The sequence below is a fragment of the Natrix helvetica genome, assembly GCF_964273705.1.
Source record: "Natrix helvetica genome assembly, chromosome: 15".
NCBI lineage: Eukaryota > Metazoa > Chordata > Lepidosauria > Squamata > Natricidae > Natrix > Natrix helvetica.
The window spans coordinates 2,232,621-2,255,740 of NC_138565.1; the positions used below are offsets into that span (position 1 = coordinate 2,232,621).

The following is a 23,120-nucleotide window of genomic DNA, read 5'->3' on the forward strand; positions in this document are numbered from 1 at the left end:
CCAAAGGTGCACGGAACGTTGTTTCCTTCCCACCAAAGGTGGTTCCTATTTTTCTACCTGCATTTTTGACTTGCTTTTGAACTGCTAGGTTGGCAGAAGCTGGGACAAGTCACAGGAGCTCACTCCGTTACACAGCGCTAGGGATTTCAACCGCCGAACTGCTGCCCTTCTCATCAACAAGCTCAGCCACTTAGCCACTGAGCCACCACGTCCCTGCATTTCAATAGACTAGACATACCCAATTCTTCACATACGTTTTAACCTCAAAACAAAACAATGGCCAAGCCAGAATTTTCTCCCAGGGCAGCTGATCCGCTATGGAACCCATCTGAGATCTGGTAGACCAAGGTCAACATCTAACGCTGCACAAATGTCCTTCAAGAAGTCAATAGTTGCCATCAGGAGCCCTTGGTGGAGAAGCAACTCTTCCCCACGCCCTTTGGGCTCCACTGAATCATTTATTTACATCTCCTCTTGCCTTCGTCCTTGGCATGAAGGTTAAGGATGATGGCAATCCAAGGGAAAACAGCCTTAGGAAATGCCATTTGCCCTGAAGGTGAAGGCAGGGCTCAACATCTCTGACAGCTACCGCTGCTCCAGGAAATGAGAAAGAAGCTGATTTAATCCCTACGTTTGCCAACGGGGTGTGGAGATCTGGAGGAACAAGGGAAAGGAAGGAAGAACAGAAGAAGCGTTCAAATCCTCTAACTCTCTCACTACCGTGGACTACTCTAATGTGTCTTCAGATCCTTTGTGGGGATGGGTGGGATTAAAATGAAGTCACCGATGAACACAGAAACAGGAGGAGTTTTGATCTGTCCATTCCTAGGAGCTCCGCTTTGTCAAATCCACCTCAAAACAAGTAAACAAGAAGAAAAAAAAAGAAGAGACTCTAACTGATAGGATATCTGAATTTAGATTTCTCCCCTGCTTTGCTTTAGGAGATAAAAGCAGCTTAGGCAACCCTGCTTGCAAATCTGTTTGGGCTGAAAGAAAGAAATTTCAGTCTAAAATCACCCAGTGAGTTCCACAGGCCAAGAATGGACAAACAGGTGTTTCTTGAGCCCATCCTGAACCATTGCACTCTAGTGGTTCTCTGGACACTTCTGCACCCTTCCAGATGTTAAGAGGAGAACCTCAGAGTTCCCACAGATGTTCTGAAGGTCTTACTTGCACATGACAATGGCAGCTGATTCCCAGGGAGTCTTACCATAAGGATTCATGTGGTCACCTGGCATTTGTGGCGGGGTGAGACCTTGCTGGAAAGGATCAGTGGCGTAGGTGCTCTGGTCCATTGCTACAATCTGTTGTTGCGGTGGTGCAAGGGGTGTGTAAGACGTCATTATGCCTTCCATCCGGTTGGACATTACTTCTGCAAGACGAAACAAAGACAACTCCAAGTAATGCTCGACTCACAGTCAACCTACCATTATTGTTCATCGCACCATCAGCCAGATGTTCAGATTGGGTCTGGCATTTTTGCCCAGCTATCAAGTTCTTCCTAAGGAAATGGGATAGGCAGATGTGGTGCTTTCATGGGGTTAAAAAAGGACTATGTCAAGGATGTAAGCTGTTCCTAGCAAAGCTGCCTTTTGCAATTGACTGATGGGGATGGTGTCAATGCCGCTGGTTATTATTGTTGTTGGTTGCAAAGCCAGCCAGATGTTTAGACTGGATTTGGCATTTTTATTCCTTCTATTGAGTCCTTCCCAAGGCCCTGCGATAGGCAGATGTGGGTGTGTTAAAGGTATTAGCACCGGATGAATAAACAGCTTTTGCAATTGACTAATATAAATGTTGTCAATGCCAATGATGTTTTTATTATTGTTGTTGTTATTATTCTTAACCTTATTCATCATCACACAGCCAGGTGTTCAGTCTGGGTTTGGCATTTTTGTCTACCTATCGAGCCCTTACCAAGGACTTGAGATCTGCAACTCTGGATGTCTGACGGTGTTACAGATATCGTTGCAGGATGGAAGCCGTTCCAAGTAAAGCCGGCTCCTGCAATTGACTGGTGGCAAATTTGTCAATGCCGACAATGTTCAAGTGGTGCTCCAGTTGTTTTCAAGGCAACTCCCAAGGCAGCTGTGACTATTGGTACTACCCTTGCTTGCCTTTGCCATAGTCATTCTATTTCTATTTGTAGGTCTATGTATTTTGTTATCTTCTCCAGTTCTTTCTCTTCTATTCTGCTGTCTCCAGGCACTGCCACATCCATTATTATTCTTGTTATTTTTATTATTATTATTATTAATAAAAATTCATTGGCAGCCCATCTCACTGTTGCAGAGATTCTGGGTGGCGAATGGCACTGTGTTCAAACTTAAAAAGAGTAACCATATTTGTTAGGACTCAACATCTTATTCATACCCAACTTCTTTCAAAACACGGGGAACCCAGGAATTCACGTTTTTACGAAATCAGCCCCATGTCATCTTGATGGGATTATGGAGCCTACTTATGAAAAACTGAAGAAACTATGTGACGCCAATCCCCCAACTTCATTTGGCTGCACATGAAGCACATCACATCATCTCTGTGATTTCCCGATTAGCTCACGGTGCCTTTCAAAAGAGGAACCGGGCTGAGAATAACTTACGGGAGGGAGGAGGGTTGGCTGCAAAGAAGGCAGAGGAAACAAATGATGGTGAAAAAGAAGAGGAAGTGAAACTATTGTTGGGTTATTGCTTTTTGTTCCTCCCCCCCCCCCCCCAGAGAACACCTTTCCATCTATCACGTAAGACGGTGAAGCGAAGAGGACAAGACTGAATAAGGAAGGGCAGGGAGATTGCAGATTGGAAGAGAATTTTTGTAGTTTTGGGTTGAATTGTGGGGTCCTTCGTGCTCTCTGAGCTTGGTTGTTTTCTTGTAGATATTTCACGACCTAACTAGGGAACATCCAACAGGGCTAGAAGAGAGTGGAGTCTGAGGAGGAGGAGGAGGAGGAGGAGGAAGAGGAGGAGCAGGAGGAGGAGGACTGTGGAGTCCTTGGTGGTCTCTGAGCTTGGTTGTTTTCTTGCAGATATTTCATGACCCAACTAGGGAACATCAACAGGGCTAGAAGAGAGTGGAGTCGGAGGAGGAGGAGGAGGAGGAGGAGGAGGAGGAGGAGGAGGAGGAGGAGGAGGAGGAGGAGGAGGAGGACGACGACTGTGGAGTCCTTGATGGTCTCTGAGCTTGGTTCTTTTCTTGCAGATATTTCAGGACCCAACTAGGGAACATCAACAGTGCTAGAAGGGAGTGGAGCTTGTAGAGTAGAGGAGGAGGAGTTGGAGAAGAATGGAGTTTGTGCTCAGAGAGTCCTTGGTGGTCTCTGAGCTTGGTTCTTTTCTTGCAGACATGTCACCACTCAACTGGGAAACATCATCACAATACCCTGATCAAGGAAGTACCAAGAAGAAAAAGCACACCTTCATCAACACTGGCAGGAGAAATTACTGTGTATAAACAAAGAGCAAAACCCACTCCCTTCCAGCACTGATGACGTTACCTAGTTGGGTTGTGAAATGTCTGCAAGAAAACAACCAAGCTCAGAGAGAGCACCAAGGATCTCACAATGTACACAATGCTCACACAGGGACCATTTGTCACTTAAATAATGTCCAGTGTTCTTGGACCACTTGTCACTAAATAAGGACAAGGCAGCCCATTTCATTCTCAACATTTTGGGCAACCTGGAACTACACCGCCTACGGTCTGACCTAAGCCTCGTAGACAAAATTGTCTGCTACAACGTCCTACCTGTCAACGATGACTTCAGCTTCAACCGCAATAATGCAAAAGCACACAATAGATGCAAACTCAAGGGAAACCGCTCCAAACTCGGTTGCAGAAAATACGACTTCAGCCACAGAGTGGTCAACGCCTGGAATGCTCTACCTGACTCCGTTGTTACATCCTCAAACCCCCCACAGCTTCAACCTCAAACTGTCAACCGTGGACCTCGCCCCATTCCGAAGAGGTCCGTAAAGGGGACCTGCATAAGCGCACCAGCGTGGCTACCGTCCCTGTCCTATTGCCCTGTTTATTCGTACCCATTTCCTGTCTTCATGTCCATGTTTATACTTATACCTGCTGTCTCGCACATGTTCGACCAGCTAAATAAATAAAATAAATAAAATTCTCTTTAGAAAGGAAGCTTCCTGAGCAATGTCCTCCTTCCTTAACTTCTGAGATTTAGAATCTGGATTTGATTTGATCCTGCGGAGAATCTTTCCTAACGTCTTCCCCCCCCACCACCACCACCACCTCACCACCCAATCTTTCAGCCCCATCAGAGGGTTACTTGAAAGCGGTGATTCATTCCTGCTAAAGGATGGAAGGAGAAGTTGCCGATCGCTCTTTCGACTCCACTCCCACGAGGCCTGGCACCAGCCGACACCCTCTGACGTTGAGCAATGCCTGTCTGACGAGGGCTGCTGCATCTCTCATCCATATGCAAGAAGTGCCGTTGCGTCCTCACCCGAGACAGATTTTGCAAGCTGGGTAGGGCAGAGGCCCCAGATCTGTCCGGTCTCTGCTGTGGCACTTTGCCAGCCCTGACTGACTGGCGCCTGATGGTGCCAGCATGGCCCAAAGCAGACAGGACGAACTGAATGCCAATTATTATCAGGGTGCCAGAGCTGAAACTGTGCCAAGGCATATATGTTCTCAGAAAACCAGCTACCTTCCCTTTGGAAGTGCGGTGCAAGATTTATTCTGGTGGAACATACAGAATGGGGACAATTACGCTGCTTTTCAAACCCCTGGCAACCCCTGGATGTATGCAGCCCTCATATCCGTTTCTTCCGCCTCCCCCCTTGCATGGGTGTCTTATATTTCCCCCACCACGCTGCCAAATTTAATGCGCAGTTGGCCAAAATAGGCAGCACAGCTTCCGATTATTTTGAAACTGGAAATGCAACGGTTATATTTCTGCAACCGGGATGTGAGAACAACCTTGGCAGACTGGAGGAAGAGCTGCTTTTCAGGGTATGGATTGCTGGCTGCAGGGCAAACTACGAGGAGCAAACTCTGCACTCCCTACTAGCACTGAAGATGTTACCTGGTTGGGTCATGAAACGTCTACAAGGAAACAACCAAGCTCAGAGAGCACCAAGGACCTTACAGTCCTAGTCCTCCTCCTCAATTCCACATTTCCATTCCCTTCTAGCGCTGATGATGTTCCCTAGTTGGGTCGTGAAAACGTCTGCAAGAATACCACCAACCTCAGAGAGCACCAAGGATTCCACAATCTTCCTCCTCCTCCTCCTCCTCTCTCCTCTACTTCACAAACCCCACTCCTTTCTAGCATGATGTTATTCCCTAGTTGGGTCACGAAACGTCTACAAGAAAACACCAAACTCAGAGAGCACCAAGGAGCCCACAATCCTCCTCCTCCTCCTCTCCACATTTCCATTCCCTTCTAGCGCTGATGATGTTCCCTAGTTGGGTCACGAAACGTCCACAAGAAAGCCACCAAGCTCGGAGGGCACCAAGGTCCCTCCTCCTAATTGCACCCCAGGCTACAAATATTCTCTTTTACCAATAAACCACCAGTCCTAAGCTTTGCAGGCCAGTTACCTTGGCCAAGACGCTGTGAATTTTGCTGCTCCTGCTGCTGCTGATGCCTCCGGGCCAGCTTTTTCATCTGCGAAAGGAAAGAGAGTCGAGGTCAGCCTGATTCTCCCTCCGTTGATGCAACGTTCCTGACACGGAGCCTCCTTGAGCTTCTTACCTTTGCTCTTTGGTTCTGAAACCAGACTTGGACGACGCGAACACTGAGGCCAGTTTCAGCCGCCAGAGTCTCCCTCACCTGCAAGAAAGGCCAAATACAGATAACCAAGCTTGCCACAATCCTCCGAAAAGCCTCCCTTTCATCCGCCTGGCAAAGTTGGGTCCCCATTTCCAAGAAATGCTCATGGCGTGCAAAGATTCCAATGCTAAGTGTTGCAGCGAGCTTTGATCCAACCCTTAATTTCCCAGAGCCCAGGCAGTCCTCGCTTTACAACCACCATGTGGACCCCAACATTTCTGTTGTTGAGTGAAATAGTTGTTAAGCGAGTTTTGCCCCGTTTGCTTGCCATGGTTGTTAAGTGAGTCACTGCAGTTATTAAGTTAGTAACGCAGTTAAGTGAATCCGGCTCCCAACATTTCCAGATTCATCTGGAAATGTCCTCCTTTATTTGGTGAGATGGAGGTTTATACTTTTTATCTTCCACTAACAAACTGGATATCTGGAGAGCCACAAATTGAAAGGAAATAGATCTCAGCTAGAATAGGATGCACCTCAATTTTTACCACCCCACTGAAGGATGATAGAAGAACACAGCAGTTGCATAACGAGAGAGAATTTCAAAGACAATCAAGCCGGACCCCTAAGCAGTAAGTCTAAGTTACCCCGGCTGCGCCTGGGATGGAGTTAAGAACCTCCTGTGTGCAAAGAGTTAACTATACCAAGGATGAAGAGCAAAGGTTGCCGTGATGGAGGAGAAACTTACCTTTCTACAAGGCTTGGAAGAGACTTCAAAGGAGGCCTTGAACGCTCTTCTCTGTTGGGTTGTTAGGATAGTCCGCGGCCTTTTAGGTCTTCTGGGGTCTTTTGCATCATCGCCCCCCTTCCCGGGGGTTATTTGCCCTTTAGCCGGTTTGATGTCCCCGTCCTCATCGTCGCTTTTCACTGTTGATATATCGTGCAAATATGGCAGAGCTAAGAAGCAGGAAGCTGTGTGTGCTGACCGAGGCTTCCCGAGAGCATGAAGCAAACTCCTTGCCCCGACCAAAAACCCCTTTTATTCATTGGCTGTGAATTCTGCTCATTCACACCCAGCAAAGTCTTTCAAGGGAGGATTTACAATCACAGACCTTATCTGGCTTGGAGAGCGGCCAGGCTGATATCTGCAGAACTTGGCAAGGAGTCTCGGAGAGTCACAAGCCCATTAAGCGAACTAATTGCCTCCTGCAAACTCCACTCCCCTTTTGCTCCTCTTTTTTTCCTCTGGGAGGGGCCGTTCATCGTCCACCTGTGGCCTTACTCCCAAGTCGACCCCTGTTCTTTAGCTGTTCCCTTCCTCTGGCAACTTTGCGCATGCGTACCCTGGGAACAGACTCCAGCTGTTCCTCTGCCCCACTGATGTCTGACTCCGAAGGCAGCTGATAACTGTCAGACGGCCCTGGCCTCCTCTCTGCCTCCGACATAGAGCCCTCATCAGAGCCTTCCCCAGAGTCCAGGACTGGCCCAGGTTCCTCCCCAACCTCCTCACTGTCTGAATCTGCTGCCAGCTCTGCTGGACACCAGTGGGCCATAACACTATGCTTTCCTTGGTTAAATGACATCACCTGGTTTACACCTTACACTGCACCAGATTTATAAACTAGAGTAGATGGTTTTATCCCTTCTATTTTTTTAAAAAAAATTAGACCGATGCAAAAAAGGGAGCGGAAATAGCCGTTAACCCTATGGTAAGGACGCATGTCAATTTTCCCACCTACTGAACAAAGATTGATTAATCATCCTTTAACGGTGGAGTTCACAGTTGTACTCTGAGCTACAGATGGAGGGTTGGAACGGATGACCTCTAGGCTCCCTTCCAACTCTCTTATTCTGTTCTGTTGTTCTTTCTATGATCAGGTGTATCCATCCCATTAAACTCAAAGAAAGTCCGGAATGGTAGAAGATCTCCTGCCATGGGGAGAAAGTTGGACTAGAAGACCTCCAAGCTTATGTTCTATTGAAAATGTTGATTATTAGAAATGTTAATAAGAAGAGCCCTGAGCTCAGATTCAGACAAAGGTCCGGTATCCTTCATCACACTGTGGCCAACCAGATTTTGGAAACCCCACCAAGCAAGGGTGGTCCATTTCAGAAGGGACCCTCACCTGAATCGGAGTCATCTGGACTGACGGAGCTGAGCAGGTCCTTCTCCTTCTCGTAGTCGCTCTTACAAAGGAGCTGGCCTTCCTTCAAGACAAACTCGTCCCCTTTCCTCAGTTGCCGCTCGCAGACACAGCAGCAGAAGCAGCTCAAGTGGTAAACGCACTCCAGCGCTCGCATGACGAACTCCGTGGGGGCAATTTTTTCCATGCACCCACTGCATTTGGCCGCAAACAACCTGCGGAAGAGGGAAGAGCCCAACGAGAGAGAGAGAGAGAGAGAGAGAGAGAGAGAGAGAGAGAGAGAGGGAGAGAGAGGGATATTTATTCAGGTGGTTCTGCACCGGGGGGGAGGACAAAACGCATCCCATTCTTGAGGGTCTAAGGCAGGGGTGTCAAACTCAAGGCCCGGGGGCCGGATCCGGCCTGCGGAGTGCTTAGATCTGGCCCAAGGCCTGGGAAAGGGAACCTCAATGAGTGACAGAGAGCTGGCCACACACACACGAGTTAAAACACATCCCTGATACGGCCCTCAATGAGATTTGAGTTTGACACCCCTGGTCTAAGACAATTCACATGGAGACAATTCAATGCTAACATTAATAGTTTCATTCGGGTTACTTTTATTAGCGGTGACCACCACGTTGTCATCGAAATGATTGCGACTCTCGTATTTCTGGATTGACTTTCTTTCTCTTGTTATTATTACTGGCCACGGTTCCCTCGAAATTAATTTAATTTTTGCATTTGTTGAATTGCCCCGAGGGCGAGTTGGCCCCATTCCAATCCCTGCCCATTTCTGGAGGTGAACTCAACTGGCTGATGGCTAATGCTTGCTAGCAAATCTTCTGGCCGGGAGCTGGCTAGCCACAATTCTAGGTTTTACCGCTGGCCGATATGGAAATTATTTATTAATTTTATAGGCCACCCCGAGCTGGGATGGAATTGGGCAGCCTCTTCATTGGACAGTAAAGAAAACAAGCTATTTTACTGAAAAAAAATCTAAAACCGATCGCGGGGGGGGGGGGGGGGGAGAGAAGAAATGGCCCAGTGCTAAAGAGACAGGACAGCCATCGGTCAGAAATGGCATAAGGCCTCCTGTTTGAACAGGAGGTTGGACTAGAAAACCTCCAAGGTCCCTTCCAGCCCTAAGATTCCAGGTTCTAAAGTCCTGGAAAAAAAGGTAGCCTGATTCTCGCTGTTCACATATGACCCATGTGCCGGGAATGCCCCCAGCAGCACAAGAGTGCCCTTGGCCTTGTTGCCACTGGTTGGCAGTGCCAGGATCCAAAGCCATCTGGCCCCGTTATATCATGTCCCTGATTTATTGCCTTCTGGTTCCTTATCTTGCTTTTAAATCCACCCTGCCTCCCAATTCCTCTTGTGCGCTGTTTGCTCTTATAATCAAGCCCTAACAACTAACCTTTACCATCCCGGTCTTTAATTTCCTCCTGTTTGTTTGGGCAAACAGGATTGTTAACTGTTGTGTTGTAGCTCGCCCCGGTTGAGATAAGCCCAGTGCCGCATTGGGTTTGCCGTCCGCATTAAGCAAGGTTCAAAAGACTGGCTAAACAGGAGGAAGTTGTAAAGGCAGCACAACGTGGCTTGTTGGATGTACTCGTATCACAGGACGTATCAATCAATTGGGGAGGTAAATGGATTGAGGCCTCTTGGGTAATTAAATCATGTTTCCTTCTCTTGATCACTTGTCCCCACATCTTATCTTCCAGGCACAGAGAGAAAACTTAGGATAAGTTTGTTTATTTATTTAGTTTCTCCAACATGTTACGAGATCTGGGATTGAAGGAGAGCATCAACCTGAGACTTGGAGTAGGCTGAGTTGCCTTCACTGACGGTCTGAAGGAGTATTCATAGGCAGCCCTCTCCTTAAAAGCTTTCACCAGGTGTCTTCTCTGGGAAGGGTTCTCCAACCCAACCCTTATAAAGGAAGGGGGTGATATTTAGAGAGACCCACCAATGGTTAAATACAACCAACCTTGCTCTTATTCTTTTGGTTGAATGAGGCCTTCCTTTCATTTGGGGGAGGAGGAGTTAAGTTGGGTATTAGTTCCTCCCTCCTCTTAGCAGCTCCTACTAGGCAACTAAAGCTTTCCAACTCTGGACAATTCCCAGATATGGAGGCTTCATCTCCAGAATTTGCCTGGCAGCTCAGCCACAGCAGAGAAGTTGAAGTCCACATCTCTGGAGCTTCTAGACTGGAAGGGATCTGGATAGGAGATCTAGATATTACACAAGGGCCTTAACTGAGAGATAGATCACTTGCTTTGCATCAAGAAGGCTCCAGATTCACCTGCCAACATCTCCGAGTTGGGCTAAGAAGCCTTCTTGCCTTGGGGATCCTCCCCACCACCACCACCCCCAGAATCTTGGCACCATTCCCAGATCAATAGTCATCGTGACTTTCTCACGAAGCCAATTTTTTCCCCTTCTGGCTCAGCTGCTGCGTAGCTCGCACGGCAAACTTTGTTTTGCGATTTGCGATTCTGGAGCTAGGCAGCGCTCGGGGAGGGTGGACAGGTTCCCCGTCAGCAGGGACTCCTGCCAATTCTTGCCTCCCGGCCCCATAGCTTTCTTCCCTGCCTGCAGCAGCTGCAAACCCTGCAGAATGCCACGGCGTCCTTGCAAACATCTGGGGGGGGGAGGGGGCATGTTGCAAACAAGCCAGCTTTTGTCACTTCCTCACTGGCAGTGGAAACATGACAAGGCAAGGATGGGAGGTTGTGGGTGGGGTGGAGTGCTGGCTGGGGCTTCTTCCTGGCCTCTTTCTCATAATACCTGTGGCGAGGACAACACCAGGACTTGGAAAACGTTTTGGGAATCCTAGTAGGGTGGCTGAATGGAATTGCTTTTAGACTAAACAGACGCATTCCTTTTTGTAGAACCCAGAGCCGTCATGGCTAGTACCTTACTCTCCACTTCATTTGCGGCTCCTCTTTTACTACATACGACAAGAAATAGTCTAACGAATCCAGTATAACGAAGAGAAGGACTAGGGGTGACATGACAGCAGTCTTCCAGTACCTGAGGGGCTATTCAAGAGAAGAGAGGGTCCACCTATTCCCCAAAGCATTTGAAGGCAGGATAAGAAGCCATGGATGGAAATGTTCGGACGGAGGCTTCCTGAGAGCATGAAGCCAACTCCTCGTCCCGACAAAAATCCCTTTGATTAATTGACTGTGAATTCTGCTCCTTTCACATCCAGCAAAGTCTTTCAAGGGAGGATTTACGGTCACAGACCTTATCTGGCTTGGAGAGCTGCCAGGCTGATCTCTGCAAAACTTGGCAAGGAGTCTCAGAGAGTCACAAACCAATTAAGCGAACTAATGGTCTCCTGCAAACTCCACTCCCCTTTCGCTCCTCTTTTGTTTCCTCTGGGACGGGCCATTCATCATCCACCTGTGGCCTTCCTCCCAAGTCGACCCGTTCTTTAGCTGCTCCCTTCGTCTGACAACTCTGAGCCTGCGCACACTGGGAACAGGCTCCAGCTGTTCCTCTGCCTCACTGATGTCTGACTCCGAAGGCAGCTGATAACTGTCAGACGGCCCTGGCCCCCTCTCTGTCTCTGACACAGAGCCCTCATCCGAGCCTTCCCCAGACTCCAGGACTGGCTCAGGTTCCTCCCCAACCTCCTCCCTGTCCGGATCTGAACCATGGGCCACAACAGGAAATTAATCAAGGAGAAACACAATCTAAAACTAAGGCAGAATTTCCTGACAAGTGAGAACAATTAATCAGTGGAAGGACTTGGGCACTCTATCACAGGAGCTTTTCGAGAAGAGATTTGTTTGAAATGGATTTGTCCATTTGTCTGAAATGGAATACGGTCCCCTATTGAGCAGGGGGTTGGACTAGAAGACCTCCCAGCTCCCTTCCAACTCTGCTATTCTGCAAATGTGTCACAGAAGAGACTCTAGGTATATTCATAGTCCCATCTTGTTCAACGATAAGAGCGATCAACAACATGAACTTTGGAGATGGTCCCCCCGCACCCAAATGAGAGGTTACTCCAAACAGCTCCCCCCCAAATACAATCAATCTCAAATTCTGGTCAATGATCCAATTGACGTGGCACGTTACGCCTCCCTTTAGCCTGGCCTGGCATCCCCACCCCACCAGCTGCGGAAGGAACCATCCTTCAGAAAACTGTCCTTCAGGCAGGGAAGTGGGATGCACAAAACTCAGCTGCCCAAGTTCACCGATGATGGTTGCTATTGTAGCTATTTGGGGACTGCCTTCGGTGCCAACTCCAGCGGCGTTCGTAACTCCTGATCACTGGTTGTTGTGTTTTGTTAATGTATGTTGTGTCTTGAAGGTTGTGCGTGGTGGGGGCGGGCTGGCGGGCTGGCAAGGATGACTTAGAGCATGCAAGGATAATGGTCCTTTTCTTCCCAAAAGGGGGACATTAAGAAGAGAGGAGGGGGCTGCAGATCCACCCAGAGGCTGGGCATAAAACAAGACAATAACTTTCTACCCGGCCTTGCCGAGACGCTCCGCAGCCTGGAGTCCATCAAGAAAAGCCGTTTAGTTGCTGATTTGCAAGGGAGGCATTTCACCGTCCTGCGGTGTTAATGTTTTTTTTTTTCCCCTTCCGTCCAGCGGGGGGTCTATTGCCAAATTCCGAACTCATCAACACAATCTTTTATTAATAACCCTCTGAAAAGCTCCGGCGTTTGGGGCTGCTGCAGAAGACACACGCAAGGCTCAGTGGCGGCATCCATTATCGAGATTGCAGTGGGGGGAGGAGGAGGAGGAGGAGGAGGAGGAGGAGGAGGAGGAGAGGGCAAGATAAAACAAACACACAGGCGTTTTATAAACAAAATGTTTCATGTGTTACAGCTCCTCGCCTCCCCCCTTCGCCGTGAAACAGTGGGGTGCAGGTTAAGCAACCACAACAAAAATAATAATAATAATAATAATAAAAATAAAACCCACAACAGACTGGTGAAGAAGTGCGGCTGCCAATGGAAGATTCTTCCTTCTGTCTTTTTGATTTGCGGTTGGGGGAGAAAGAACCCTTTCCTCTCTCCCCCCTCTCTGTTTCCTAGGTCACCAAAACCAGTTTTAGCATTTGCCTGTCCACCTGGGCCCACTCTGGGGTTGTTTCAAAGGATGGGACGGGCCATTTTGGATTGGGAGGGTGAGAATGTACTTTTTGGGGAGCTCTCTGAGCTCAGTGTTGTTCTTGCAGACGTTTCATCCCCTAGCTAAGTAACGTCATCAGTCCCTGAAGGGAGTAGAATTTGCGGAGTGGAGGAGGAAGAGGAGCGCTGTGGGGTCCTTAGTGGTCTCAGAGCTTGGTTTCTTGCAGACATTTCACCACTGAACTAGGACGCATCATCACTGCAGACGTCTCATTATCGGACTAGGTCAGATCATCAGTGGACTGATGATGTTACCTAGTGTGGTAATGAAACATCTGCAAGAAAACAGCCAAGACCAGAGCAACTGTATATATATATATATATATATATACAAGGAACAAGTCACACTGATGATGTCACCTGTCTGCAAGGAAACAACCAAGAGGAGAGAGCACCGAGGATCCCACGGTTCTCCTCCACCTCTCTGCAAACCTCGCTCCCTTCTAGCACTGATGATGTTACTTAGTTGGGTAACGAAACGTCAGCAAGGGAACCTACAAGCTCAGAAAGCACCAAGGATCCCACAGGTCAATATCCAAGACACGATTAGTCTGTCCCCTCCTCCTTCGTAGAGATTTGGGGTGAGAAGGGAGCAAAACTGCAAACAGTTGAGAACTACTGATGTTCTGTTTGAATAATGCACCCCCACCTCCACCCCCACCAGGAAATCAAAGAGAAAAGAAATAGGGATGTGGGGAAGGAAATCAAGGATGCAAAAGGACTTAGGAAAACTGGGCCCACCACCTCTTGGAAAGTCTGAGCAGGTCACATCTGAGTATTTATCCTTGCACTAATCAACACTAAGGGACCAAGAACAACCAGGACTTTTTCATCCTCTCAACATCTGTGTTTGCTCTGGAGATTTAGCGAATTGGACACTCCGCACCTGTATTTGCAGATTTGCCGATAAGCCGGAAGATTGTAAAGTCAGCCAGGGCACCTTTTGCGTAAAACATCAATATTGGCTTTAAACACCACCACCCCTCCGTGGCTTGACCGCACTCTTAGGAAGAAGCCACGGAATACAGATCAAACCAAAACCCAAGTCTTTTGCAGTGACTTCTAAACCGACGTTCAAAACGGATTTGTCTTTTTTTCTTTTCACTTCAAAGCAGGGCAACTTGAATATCACAAGTTTCTATAAAACCACAGCTCTGTTGCGTCTCCAAGCAAATTAGGTAGAGGTAAAGGTTCCCCTCGCCCATATGTGCTAGTCGTTCCCGACTCTAGGGGGCGGTGCTCATCTCCGTTTCAAAGCCGAAGAGCCAGCGCCATCCGAAGACATCTCCGTGGTCATGTGGCCGGCATGACTCAATGCCCCCAAAGGCGCACAGAACGCTGTTCCCTTCCCACCAAAAGTGGCTCCTATTTTTCTACTTGCATTTTTTACGTGCTTTCAAACTGCTAGGTTGGCAGAAGCTGGGACAAGTCACGGGAACTCACTCCGTTATGCGGCGCTAGGGATTCGAACCACCGAACTGCCAACCTTTCTGATCGTCAAGCTCAGCATCTTAGCCACTGAGTCACCGCATCCCTTCAAATCCCTAGCAAGTTAGAGCACCCAAATATACTGCATTTGACTAGGAATTTTCCCTTTAGGAAAAACACAAACCATTATAATATTGTGTGGCAGAGATTTCCCATCACTTAATCTATTGTCGTCATCCCAACGGATGCTACCTTGAATAAAATTGAATCTGTTCCTGGGGTGGAATTTGCTCCTTACTAGCAAGGGCGCCACTAATGACAAACTGATACACCGTGTCCTAATATCTATTGATGTGTGTGTGCTGTGTTAGCTTGGGTAAGAACATAAAACTGGCTTTGTTGGACTTGGCTAAACTCAAATACTTTGGCCACCTGATGAGAAGGAAGAAGGACTCCCTGGAGAAGAGCCTCATGCTGGGAACGATGGAGGGCAAAAGAAGAAGAAGGGGACGGCAGAGAAGGAGGTGGCTGGATGGAGTCACCGAAGCAGTCGGCGTGAGCTTAAATGGACTCCAGAGGATGGTAGAGGACAGGAAGGCCTGGAGTCCATGGCGTCGCAATGGGTCAGGCATGACTTCACAACTAACAACAACAACAAATGTCCCCAGCTATTTATTTCACGTTCGCAACAATCCACCAAGCGCTGAAGCAGTTGAATTCAGGGATTTGGACAAGCCCTGTTTGGACTCTCCAGCCATGAAACCCCAGGAGATCTTCAGAACGAGTTGAGATCTCCTCCTTCAGATGCTTTCCGAGCCGTTCAGATCAACCCAGCTCTGCTGGGATTGCAAGCATACTCCATGCCCAAGCCCCAGATTCCCAGGACTCTTAACCAGGCATCCGAGATAATTTATTCCCATTTAAAGAGACTTCCTCGCCTCTCGTCTCATAAAACTCTCTGCTCCAACAACGTGAGCTTCATTTTGGTTGTCACCGTGATGACTTTATAAACTTATTCACGTGATCTATCTGGGGGAAGGCGGAAGAGACAGGACCCAATTTATGGGCCCATATAAAAGGCATCTTATATTTAACAACTGCATTTAGCTGTGTTAACTGCAAGTCATCATAATAAAGTCCCGGCACGTTTCGGTGCTAAATTAAAAAATGAGGGAGAAAAAAGAGGAGGGAGAGAGGAGGAGGAAACTTCGCCTGCTCAATAATACATAGACACTCGTGTTTTTTATTACTCTTTAATATCATGATTTCCATTTAGTTTATAAATAATTGTAGCTAAGTAATGAAACGGAATCAAAAACGGCCTCCAACCTATTCCCCCAGGGCAAACTAAATTCCCCCTTTTAAAGCTGCTTAATCGCAGCCCAGTTCCTGCAAAATTAGCATAGTAATCAGCTTTAAATTGAGCCTCTTTGTTTTTTAATTAAGCTCCCAGCAGGTAAAAATAAAACAGATTATTGAAGAATCTGCCAACCCTAATAGCCTAGAGCGCTTTTGACAATTAAAAAGATCGCACGGGTTAACCCTTTGAAGAGGAGAAGGCGCCCGCCCGCCATCCGTTGGCCATTTTCCTGGGAGACTCAGGAGGGTGGGTGAAGTCGGCCATGTAGTGACCACTCAGGTCATCCCACCCATGTGTCCTCCACAAAAAAGATCTCAGGCTTTCCTCTGCCCCCCCCCCCCATAACCTCGAAAGTGGCATCACTTCCAGTCATCTTGGCAAGCAAGGCAACATTGATCCTTATTGACGTTGAGTTGTCGAGAGCTTCCGACAGATGAAAGACTGGAGTTGGGTTTGACATCAACTTTTTGAACAGTCTTGGAAGCCCAGAGGTGAAGGCTTCCTTCTTCTTCTCCCCGTTTCATTTTGAAGCTCCCTGATTTATTTGTCTTTTGAATTAATGAATGAATTAATTTTTAACCAACCGGATATAGGGACCCCCTCCCCAAATGTGGAATGAGGTGCTTTGGTACTGTCCTAGAGTTGACTTGTGTGCAAACCATCTTGCTTATTTCAAACATGGCATGCAGAGTCTGGATGGGTTTCCCTTTGTGCTTTGGGCACCAGCGCTCTCTCTCTTCCAAAATAAGAAAGAAAGAAAGAGAGGGAGGGAGGGAGGGAGGAAGGGAGGAAGGAAGGCCCACTTTGGCTGTGACACTGATGTCATAAATCCCAGAGCTTTGAGTGCAAAAGAAGGCAGACCTCTGTCACCAGAAACTGCCATTGCCTGCAGCTAGGTACAACCTAGTATCAGCCTGTATTTCAATGACAGCATAGTTATTTCCACACTTGGCTCGTGCCTATATGAGTAGGAGGGAAGGGAAGGAAAGGAGAGGAGAGGAGAAGGAGAGGAAAAGAAAGGAAAGGAAAAGAGAGGAGAGGAGAAGAAAGGAAAAGGAAAGGCGAAGAAAGGAAAGGAAAAGAAAGGAGAGGAGAGAAGAAGAAAGGGAAAGAAAGGATAGGAAAAGAAAGGGGAAAAGGGAAAGGAAAGGAAAAGAAAGGAAGGAAAGGAGAGGAAAAGAAAGGAAAAGAGAGGAAAGGAAAGGAGAGGAGGAGAGGAAAGGAAAAGAAAAGGAGAGGAGAAGAAAGGGAAAGAAAGGAAAGGAAAAGAAAAAAGGAAAGGAAAGGAAAAGAGAGGAAGGAAAAGAGAGGAAAAGAAAGGAAAGGGATTTCACTGAGTGCCTTCCTCTCTAATTATATCAACTCAAACCACGTCTTCATGCATTTTCAAGTAAGACTTGCCTTTCTCTCAAGAGACAAATGCTCTCCCAAATGTTGAGAGGGGGCCTTCCTTAAGCCCTCTTAGTCCTCCACAAGATCTATCTCTGCCTCGCAGGTCAGCCTGAGGTTGCTAGGGAAAAGAGCTAACTAGCCTTCAGCTATGTTTGGGACCCTCCAAACGGCATTCAAGCTGGCTTGGCAGATACTTCAAATTAAGTGTCTCGGGACCGAGACGTCCTTTTCAGCTGGCTGACTCTTGGCATTCCACCGTTGTCCAGCTGAGGGATTGTACGAAACGCCGCCGAGATTCCAAAGAAGCTCTCACCAAATAGAGGAAGTGTGAAAGAGGTGGGCTGTGGGTGCGGAGAAAGGAAACAAATCTCCGTTGTCTGGACCACCGTTTGCTAAGCCAATCCCCCTTCCCACTTTCTCTCCACAAAGCCAAGCCAGAAGATGTCGAGAGACTAGACTATGGCATCCATCAGCTTCTGCCAGCGGTGCTGTTGGGTGGGCTGATTGAGAATTGTGGGTGTCACCATCCAACCTACGTGGAAAGGAATTAGTCTATCTATGGGATGGTCAACCTGTGCTCTTCCAGAGGGTGTTGAAGCACAATTGCTAGGATCTCACAATAGTGGAGGAACCGAGGTTTAGCTTTCTGAGTTTCCGGACTCATGCTGGAGCACATCTTCGGGGAACTTCTCTTTACCAGAGAGAAGGCTATTCAAGGCGTAGTATTTATGTGGTGCTTGGTTGTGTGCGGCCACTGCATCGAATAGGCCAAAGCATAGATTCTGGTGAGAGAGAGAGAGGCTCCTCTGAGGATGGGCTCCAGCACCAGTCCCCAAGGTTGGAAGACTAAAACTCTGGTCCCATTGACCGACTTAGATTGGGTCTTGCAACATTATCTTGCAACACAGATCTATAGATGATAGATAGATAGATAGATAGATAGATAGATAGATAGATAGATAGATAGATAGATAGATAGATAGATAGATAGATAGATAGATGTAATAAGATAGGTAGGTAGGTGGGTGGGTAGGTGGGTGGGTGGTTGGATGGATAGATGATAGATAGATAGATAGATAGATGGATGGAAGGATGGACAGACAGACAGAGACTGATAAAATGGTAGATAGGTAGATAGATAGATGATAGATAGATAGATAAAAGGTAGGTAGACAGACAGACAGATAAAATGGAAGGTACGTAGATAGATGATAGATAGATGATTGATAGATAGATAGATAGATAGATAGATAGATAGATAGATAGATAAAAAGGCAGTTACATAGATAAATGATGGATGGATGGATAGAAGGAAGGAAGGAAGGAAGGACAGATGGACAGACAGACAGATAGATAGATCCCAGTGACCAATTCAAATTGGATCCTGAAATATTATCCTGGGATACGTATATTCACCTTCATTCATTTTGAGTCCCTTATTTATGGTCCAGGATTTAGCAATCTAGGTAATTTTTGGAGATTACAGCATCCATGATTTCTCAGTGTTGGCCACAGATGGCCACGGATCAGCACTGGGAAAAGAGAGATGGGACACAACATAGCAGCCGGACAACGTTTCCCATAGAAGGAAATGCCAGGGGGAAAACCTTTGATGGTTTTCCAATGAATTTGCTCAACTCTTGAGATTCAAGAGAGGCAAAATTGGATCCAACCCAATAGCCTATGTCATCGATGTTTTCCAAGCCGTGTTTCAGGGAACCAGGGGATTCACTGGAAGCTGCTCAAGGATTTCTCCATGAGAAGATTAATCAAGACGGCCCAATTTTTATCGAAGCCAGACACATTTTTGGGAGAGAAAGGGAGGTTACAGCTCAATACAGAAGCTGTTTCGTATTCAAATCCCATCTGTGCGTAAGCGGATAAAGTATCCCTATTCAAAATCTTAAAATATCAGACTCCTTCTCATTCAGACCCAGGAAGAAGAAGAAGAAGGATATTGAGCCAAACCCGTCCTGAAAATCTCGCCAAGAAAACCACATGGTCTATGTAGTCTCAGGATGAACTCAACGAGACGCAGTCACAAAAAGTCTGAAATTAGAATCAAACAATCACACCGAGCCTTCCAATTCTACAGGGACTCCTGCCTGAGCAGGAGGTTGGACTAGAAGACCTCCAAGGTCCCTTCCAACCAGTGGTGGGATTCAGCCAGTTTGCACCTGTTCGGGAGATCCAGGGACTGCATCCAGTCCTTTTGGGGTATACATAGTTTTATACACCCTGATTATAAGCAATATTCTCTTAATCATACATTTATAATCTCTTTTAAATGCATAATGCTGTGTGTCATAGCTATAGACATTATTTTCATAATTGTACCATAACATTCTATATATTTATCTCTCTCCTTTCCTCTCTCTACTTCCTTCTCCTCCCTTTTTCTCTTCTCCTCTCCCCTATTCTCTCTCCTCTTCTCCACTTCCCTCTCCTTCCCTCTCTCCTACTTCTCTTCCCTCATCCATTTCTTTCTCTCCTCCCTTTTCCTCTTCTCCTCTCCCCTCTTCTCTCTCCTCTTCTCCACTTCCCCCTCCTTCCCTCTCTCCTACTCCTCTCCTCTTGTCCATTTCCTTCTCTCCTTTCCCGTATCTCCTTCCCTCTTCTTCCTTCTCCTTCCTTCTCCTCTTCCCTTGACTGTTGTCTCCTCCTCTCTTCTCCTCCACTCTACTCCGTCTCTTGGATGGTTTCTTGCAGACGTTTCATTACCCAAACTAGGGAACATCATCAGTGCAACACCTGCAAGAAAAGAAGCAAACTCAAGAGAGCACCGTGGATCCTCATTTCAACCCTGAGCTATGAATATTTTCCTTTAAGGAGAAATGCCTGCTGTTCCGTTGTTCCATTTCACCACTGTCTAGGGGCTGCTTCCCTGCATCTCCGCTCAGAGCTAAGTTGGTTTTCTCTGACTTGGATGGAGAGAGGCCTCGAGAGGTGCGCATTCGGCTGAGCATTTTGCCATCTCTATGGCAACACCCACAAGCCTTGTAACCAGCCCACAGTCTGCCAAGAGATGGCATCCTTCAAAATGGACCCTGCAGCTGTCCAAACAGCATATGTGTACCTGAGGTGGGAGAGGCCTTCTTTGTTTACTCCAATCTAACAGAAGATACAATGCCGACTCTTCCTGATTTCATCGCCTGTGCTGGCGCATTATTCAGCCCCTGTGAAAATCCCAAGGCAGCTGTGGAAAAGCATTCTTCTCCAAAACCCATCAGCTGTCAACTCGCCGTCGAAGACAGGTTCCACCTGAAATCTTCATCTCCGGGCTTCTGTCACACTGTCATGGCTATATCCTATCTCTTTGGCACTCTGAGACATAACGGTCACCGTAGCTTTGCAAAACTAATTTTGGAATTTTTCCGGCAGGTCAGAATAATAGACTTGGAAGGGATCGTGGAGGTCTTCTAGCCCAACCCCCTGCTTGAGCAGGAGTCCCTTATGCCGTTCCAGGCAGGTGGCTGTCCAGTGTCTTCTTAAAGGCCTCCAGCGATGGAGTGCCCACCACTTCTGAAGGCAAGACGTTCCACTGGTTAATTGTCCTCGCTGTTGGGAAATTTTCCCTTAGTTCTAAGTTGCTTCCCTCCTTGATTAGTTTCCATCCATGGCTTCTTCTCCTGCCTTCAGGTGCTTTGGAGAATAGCTTGGCTCCCTCGTCTTTGTGTCAGGCTCTCAAATATTGGAAGGCGGCTATAATGTCTCCCCTAGTCCTTCTCTTCACTAGACATACCCAATCCCTGAAAACGTTCTTCATATACATTTTAACCTCAAAACAAAACAATGGCCAAGCCAGAATTTTCTCCGAGGGCAGCTGATCAGCTATGGAACCCATCTGAGATCTGGTAGACCAAGGTCAACATCTAACGTTGCACAAATGTCCTTCAAGAAGTCAATAGTTGCCATCAGGAGCCCTTGGTGGAGAAGCAACTCTTCCCCACGCCCTTTGGGCTCCACTGAATCATTTATTTACATCTCCTCTTGCCTTCGTCCTTGGCATGAAGGTTAAGGATGATGGCAATCCAAGGGAAAACAGCCTTAGGAAATGCCATTTGCCCTGAAGGTGAAGGCAGGGCTCAACATCTCTGACAGCTACCGCTGCTCCAGGAAATGAGAAAGGCTGGTTTTTGTCCAATCTCTTCTTCAATGCCTCCAGTTTTGAAGCACCCATAATTCTGGAAGGAAACTCTTCAATTGATTAATTGTTCTCACGGTCAGAAAATGTATCCTTAATTTCTCAATCTCTCCTTGATGAGTTTCCCATAACTGTCAGGAAATTTCCCCTTAGTTCTAAGCTGGTTCTCTCCTTGCCTTGCCACACGCCCCAGAATGTTGTTGCAAGCTTCCTGCAAAACCCATGGAGCAGGTTGTACCGTTCCACTCAGTGGTTATCAAATCGATGGGAACTAAACCACAGGGATGTTGTAAGGCCGAGCTTGGTCACCTTTCAGGTTTCTTAACAGCCAGGATGCTGGGAATCCCACAATACCTAGGAAAGCTTTTCTGCATGACAAGAAAGGATCCAGAATGAGACTCCTTTTTTAAAATCTAAAATTAGCCTTGCATATATACCCACACCTTGGTATTCGGCTGCTTTTAAACCCGTCGAATTTGGTACTGGACACATTTTAACAGGAAGACTTCGTCCTGATATTCATCATTTGTTCGGTACTCGACGCGCAAGCTAGAACTTGACATTGCCGGTTGCCTATCCTTTCCAGACGAAACGAAGGACCACGTGTTAATCTGGTCTTGTCTTAGCTTCTGTGGTCATTTTGTGTATTTTTCCCCTCATTAAATCCATTTACATTATTATTCCTTATGGGAAAAATGTGTTGGGCACTCGTCAGTTTTGGTACTTGCCGTGCCTTTCCGGAACCAATTAATGGCAAGTGCCGAGGTTGCCACTGTCTATGGTTTTGTACAAATGAAAAAGAAAAAGGAATAAGCTTTCCTTTCTTACTAGACCAGGGGTCGGCAACTGCGTGGCTCTCGAGCTGCATCACCCCTCTGCTGCTGCTCCATTACTCAAAATATGCGTCACAACGGCCAATGTGCGACACCTGCCAGAATGCCATTTATTGAGATTTTAGACCGCCGGTAGGCCAACCATGGATAAATCCAAGAAAAGAAAAGTTTCAGAAGAAAACAGAACGTTTAATTCAACGACATAGGCTAGTTTTGGGTCTGCTAAGGAAATAGTCAGGCAGGGGAAGAGTTTTGTGGCTCCCGGTGTTTTTTCTGTGGGAAGCGGGTCCAAATGGCTCTTGGAGTGTTTAAGGTTGCCCAGTTCTCTCCTAGACGGAGCAGGCTCCGTGAGCCCGCAATCTATCGGTGGAACAAGAGAACAAGGGATGCTTTATTATCCAACCATTTGTCTTAGATAAGACCATCGAGCATCAGGGCAGGTGGGGGAGGAGAAAGAGGAGCGCTTTGGGACAGAGCAATCAGATTAAGTTCTGCTGCTGATTTTGGGGGAATCGCATCAAAATAGAAATAGCAAAAAAACCCAACTCAGGGTCCTCTGAGTAGAGAAATCGTCCTAAGCGTCGTCATTCTGGATGCGAGATACGCAATCTGGCAGGCCTGCTGATGAATGTGTCGACATGGTTGATGCCATTATTCTCAGCGATGTAATAAAATATATCATGTGTCAATGGAGGTCTAACAGCCTTCCTTTCGGAGAAGATGCCTATTAATCTGCACTCATCGCTTCAAGCCACACGGGATCTTCTGATTCACCGGGATGAGCCTCCAGAGCTGCTGGTCAGATCAGAGCAAGGATTTTGTAGAAACGGAGGGCAAGAAACGCCGGAGGGCGTTGAGTTTCTCCTCCCAAGCCAGTGAAGGAATGGAAACACAGGTAGAACACAGAGTAATAGACCTGGGAAGGGACCTTGGATGTCTTCTAGTCC

General features: G+C 47.2%; 1 protein-coding gene across 1 annotated transcript in view; it reads right to left on the minus strand.

Annotated features, from left to right (window-relative positions):
• Positions 1–1,166: 1,166 nt before the first annotated feature.
• Positions 1,167–23,120, minus strand: part of LMX1B (LIM homeobox transcription factor 1 beta) — a gene marked incomplete at its 3' end in the record, with an annotated part of 84,043 nt that continues 62,089 nt past the window's right edge. Inside the window, exons 3-7 of the mRNA XM_081967093.1 lie at positions 7,861–8,093; positions 6,483–6,661; positions 5,720–5,797; positions 5,566–5,632; positions 1,167–1,372 (exon numbers count right to left, since the gene is read on the minus strand). Of these exons, the coding sequence (XP_081823219.1) occupies positions 1,167–1,372; positions 5,566–5,632; positions 5,720–5,797; positions 6,483–6,661; positions 7,861–8,093 (763 nt within the window). The remainder of the gene's footprint in view (positions 1,373–5,565; positions 5,633–5,719; positions 5,798–6,482; positions 6,662–7,860; positions 8,094–23,120) is intronic.